Here is a 5,646-nt window from a genome sequence, read left to right on the forward strand (position 1 = left end):
TGATCCAGAATTCTCGTGCTATTTAAGTAAATAACACGTTCGTTCCGCAACACTGCTCCGACTCAGGTTGCTGATCAATCTCTCTAGCAATCACCCCAAGCGTAGAACCTCACGAAGTCGTTATGTAAGGTTCCCCACTTGGGTCCATTAGTGGCCAAGGTATTTTTTTTCAGGCGTCATTCACTCTACTGACACTCTTTTTATTAACTATTTGCCGCCATACTTTCCTGTCCTGGCATACTTCTCTAGCTTCTTTTATGTCCATGCATTTTTTAATGCAAGCTCTCGTGTTTCTGTGACTTCTTATGTCTCTCCTAAATAGGGTCTCATTCACACATTCTAACCATTCTTTCCGCGGTCTACCTCTGGTTACGCTGCCATTTACTTTACCTTGATACACTTGTTTCGTTAGTCGTTCATTTGGCATTCTCTCAACATGTCCGAACCATCTTAACCGATTTATTTCCCATGTGTTTACTAGCGTCTCTTCTGCACCACATTCTTTTAGAATTATCTCGTTACCTACTTTGTCCATAAGGGTTTTCCCGCATATCATGCGCATGACTCTCATGTCAATTGCGTTAATTTTACTTTTATCTTTTTCTTGATAAGTCCATGTCTCGCTACCGTATAGTACAGTCGGTACAAATATGGAATTATGTATTGCCATTTTAGTTTCATTTGATATATTTTTACTTCTGATAAGGGGACCTGCTCTACCAATAACCTTCTTACCTTCATTTATTCGTCTATCTAATTCCTCATCTATCTTCCCGTCCGTAGTAAATAAGCTACCAAGGTATACGAACTTATCAACTTGTCACAATTCTCTCATCATTTAATAAAATATTGCATAGTGTTTTCTCACTCTTTCCTTCGAACACCATAGTTTCTGTTTTATTTGCGTTAATTTTGAGGCCCGTGCTTTTCATGCTTGCATCTAGTTATTCAACATTGTTTGTAAGTCTTCGATAGACTCTGCCATAACAACCTTATCATCTGCGAACGCTGACCCACGTACCCTTACTGTTAGGAGATCCGCACCCTCTTCGTCGAAGAGAGCCATTCTTAAACACTTGTCCATAAATAATATAAATAACCATGAAGACATAACGCATCCTTGTCTAACTCCTTGAATAATATCGAAACAGTCACTCAGCTTCCCATTCACTCTTACACTCGCTTTGCTACCTGTATATATTTTTTTTATAGCTTGTAGGATCCATCCATTGACTCCATACTCTTTTAGGCCTACCCAAAGCTTTTTCTAGGTCAACAAATTATTGCACTCGCTTTTATCTCCCTTTCTCTTGTATGTTGGTACGACAATCGCTTTTTTCCAATCGTCTGAGATGTCTCCCATCTCGAAACATAAATTTATCAATTCGCACAGTCTATGTGGTATGCACGCGCCACCGTGTTTAAGCATTTCAGCGTTAATACCGTCTACCCCGGCAGCCTTACCGTTTTTCAAGTTCTTAGTTATATCCCTAACCTCAGTGACACAGACTTTTTCAATTGAGTTTTCCATCGCATCGTGTTCAACATCGCAGTTGTGGTGTCCTATAGTTTCCTGCTTCCTTCAAACTCGTTTTGTATTTTTATCTCTTCTTCTGCTCTAATTGTATATTTACTTTCTTTAACTAATCGTTTAAGTATCCTGTTTTCACGTCTATAATCATTTCTACGTCTATTCCTTTCCTCGTTGCTAAGACCTGCGATGTCCAAAGTTCTCTTGTACGCTTCTCTTTTTGCTTTTTGGGCAGCCTGAATTTCATCATTCCACCACGCATCACCACACATTTTTCCTACAACTGCGGTACCACACACTTCGATCGTAAATCTAACAAGGATATCCCGTAACATTGTCCAGGCGCCTTCTATATCTTTGTTTTTTATACGGTACTCCCATGTTGCCCTATCTATGCTTTCGATTATCTTATTTTGGAAATCTATTCGCACATCCGGTATCTGTGGGTTCTCAGTTTTGATTCGCGTTTATTGATTCGCGTTTGTTTTGCTGTAAACATTGTTTAGAAAACACTTTTGACGTTAAATTAATTTGTTTAGAATGTTTTGGAATGTTTTTAGTTGTTCTAGAATGTTTTGGAACAAAACATTCTGCGAAGTTTTTGAAGAGTCGTGAAGAATTACCCGTATAATTTTTGTAATTCTAACAATGAAAATGATTATCTATTACCTGCTTCAGAATTCTACAAGAAACGGATTGATTATAAGACCTTAAGAAGTAAAGTGGATAAATACGTTAATACAACATACGATTATTTTATGAAATCTTCAAACGTCCTGCAGTTCAGAAAAATAATTAATGATTATTATTTCGATGAATCTACTGTTACAAATAAAAATCAAGTATGTATTCTAAAAAAAATTTGTAGCAAAATTCAACATGACATAGCTCCTGCAATCAAGAAAAACCTCAAGCTACAAACAGTCGTCAACTATTTACAATGAGAACTACTATCACAAATCAAGTTGTCAATTAACTGCAGCGTTTTTATTCGATTCTATGATAATAAAAGCTTGGACTTTCGCTGTTAATATAATTTTTTCTTTTAATTTTACTTTCAAGCAATCCTTACATATTGCTTAAAGTAGATGCTTTCATTTAGATGTTCACACTGTTATTTTGTGACTTGTCGGAAAACGTATCTATATTGCACTAACTTTATTATTCCAATGTCTACCTGAATAACGCCAAGCACCTAAAACCAATTATAAATCCTTTAAAACAAAAATAACGTAATGTAATTGGTAGTAGCTGTACTAATTTGTATGATTTTCTCCGCAGCTTCTAAGAAATTTCACGAATTTCCTAACTGATTGCCGGTATGTATACCCGCAAGTGGTAGTTTTCGACAAGATGGTACAAGTTTTTAAAAGCCCATTGTATTTATTCTTATTTGGATATCGTGGTGACGAGAGTTTAGTTTTTCTGGAGAGCGGTATACCCAAAAATGTTGGTGTTATTCATGCAGAAGAACTTTTATATCTCTTTCCATATGTACCTTTCGAAAAAACTAAGAATGTAGATCAAAAAGTAATCGACTTAATGGTTGACATGTGGACATCTTTTGCAATAAATGGGTAAGTAGAGTTTGTTTAAATATCAATAAAAATTTTCCGTGTGAATAGTTTGTTCTTCGCCACACCACTTTTCCTTTCTCATTCTTCCGATATATCTCAATACCAGTAACCCACTCCTTTATTTCTACTTTTAGTCCGGGAGCCACATAGAAGAGGTGGTATGACCTAAAAGGTCCCCGGAATTTGTAAAATGGATATTGTGCAGAATGGTCACCTGAATCCAAGAGTATGAGGTGCTTTCGCGAACTGACGGTCATTCTCGAAATATTGTTAATTAAACATTTTACATAACTTATGCTATATCTTCTAAAATTATCGACATATTAAGAAATTTTTTTCAAAACTGTTAGGTATTATTGAAATAAACAATTTTGGTCATGAACAATTTTTTGTCTACCTCATAGTTTTTGCAAGAACGCAAAAAAGTATAATATAGTAATCGATTTTTATGCATTGTTTATGGGTCTTTTGAAGATTCTTCTTTAGACTTATGTTTGATTGTGTCAAGACACATGAAACTTCTTTGGCACATTTTTGCATCTAATTGATAATTTATATTAAAAAAAAAAAAACAGCAAACAAGATTTGCAACAAGGTTTCTTTGAACCCGATTGTAGCCGACATTTATTAAAATTTTCACCGTTTGTTTTCTTATTCTGCTAAAGAAACCATAGAGGGAAAAAGTTTGTCTAAGACTTTATACCATACAGTCTTTTTTTAATTATAAAAAAAATGTTCTCGAAAAATCATGGTTTTAATTTTTAAAAAAGTATTATAGAAGGACATTACAAGATAAACAAGTGCTGAAAACATTTTTCTTTGACAATTTTTTTTTTAAATTGAAATAATCAAATATTTATTCCAAAAAAAAAACAACTTTTTTAATGTTTGAAGTATTTAAACATTATTGTTTAAATTGAAAATAATAATTAAAACAAAACATATTTCTGGATCAGATATTTTGGTTGAAAATGTATATAGTATTTTTTAAATCACAAAAGTTCTTCTGAAAAATCGAAATGTTAATTAAAAAACACGTGTTTTTATATATTAATTTGTCGTAAAATTTTTTGTATAATTTTAATTTTAAATTCAAATAATAATTTTTAATACTTTAAATATTAAACAAAAATTTATTTGATAACAATATTTTATTATCGTAGTCTTAATAAATAATTAATAGTGATTAAGAAACAATTTTATTTGGGGAGTCTTATTATTTGGGAATATTCAAATTCGTTAATATTATAAACTGTTCAGGAATTTTATTTTTTGGGACAGAGAGTTTTGCCGAGTCGGGAATTTTATTTTTCGGGATATTTCAGCCGTCCCCATAGAATTACAGAAAATTTGCTCTAATTATAATTTCGGCGCTCGATCTTGTTGATTTTTTCCTACAGTATTATTAAAAAGAAATGTGTATGGAAATTTTTGATATCACAAAGTTAAAGATAATCTCAATTAAAAATTTAAAAATTCGCTGTACATCCAATTTTTATTCTTGGGTCTTGGAAATTTTTTTCTAATCCATTTCAGTGACTGGTAAACAGGGGTGATTTTCTCTTAGAAAATAAGTGATTAAAATTTGAAAAAATTGGGTAGGCTTTTTTGACTTCTAAGTATGTAAAAAAGGTAAACTGCAGAAAATTTAAAAACTAATTTAAGAACTATTTATACTCTTTCAAGAAACCAATACAATTTACATAACACTAATTGTAAAATTTGCAAATTTTTAGGCCTTCAGTTTAGGAACTTGAATTTTAACGTTAAAATTGCTTCATTTTCAGAATACAGTCTTATTGTTCGAATTTTCAGAATTTTTCGAAATTTTTCGAAATTGTTAAAAGGCGAAAAAGTTTCAATTTAAAATTTAAAAATGCGAAAATACACCATTTTCCATGTTCATTTGCAATCCAGCGAGTCACTTTCTTTCGCTTCTTTTGAAAGTCGATCCTTTGCTTTCAGTTTTATTTTTAAACTATACCTTGAATTCAACGCATTTCAAATTAAATTTTTGCAGCTGCATTTAGATTGAATTATACAAAGGTTTTTTTTTATATATACATTAATTAAAACATTTTATTGGTTTTTCACGACTGTAATTTATAACTCTAAAATGGAATAATTGTAGTTCAAACATGAAAAAGTATAGCCTAATTTCATATTTAAAGAGATTCTATCACATATATTGAATTATTAAAACCTCTGACATTTTTTAAGGTTTTTAAGACTCTTTTAAAAACTTTTTTTTAAACAATTTTGGTTGTGATTTCTTGATAAAAGAATAAGTGCTATTTAGTCTCCAGAACAGCAATTTCAAAAATATTTAAATCCTTAATAATTTAGACATTTTAAATTTGTAGTCTTCAGAATATATTGAATAATTTCAAATTTAAAGCTATTTAAATATTGCATCTGTATTTTTGAATAGAAAGTATTCGATAATTTTAGACTCAAACCTCTCAAATTATTTAGTTACAAATTAAAATCATACAACTTCAAGTTTTATTTATTTTTTGATAATTTGCCCCCCCCCCC

General features: G+C 31.5%; 1 protein-coding gene across 1 annotated transcript in view; it reads left to right on the forward strand.

The window, feature by feature from the left end:
• LOC117169240 (esterase FE4-like) overlaps positions 1–5,646 on the forward strand; it is a 16,688-nt gene that overhangs the window by 1,802 nt on the left and 9,240 nt on the right. The window contains exons 3-4 of the mRNA XM_033355510.1: positions 2,210–2,373; positions 2,813–3,108. Of these exons, the coding sequence (XP_033211401.1) occupies positions 2,210–2,373; positions 2,813–3,108 (460 nt within the window). The remainder of the gene's footprint in view (positions 1–2,209; positions 2,374–2,812; positions 3,109–5,646) is intronic.

Source organism: Belonocnema kinseyi, chromosome 3 (genome assembly GCF_010883055.1).
Source record: "Belonocnema kinseyi isolate 2016_QV_RU_SX_M_011 chromosome 3, B_treatae_v1, whole genome shotgun sequence".
NCBI classification, from domain to species: domain Eukaryota; kingdom Metazoa; phylum Arthropoda; class Insecta; order Hymenoptera; family Cynipidae; genus Belonocnema; species Belonocnema kinseyi.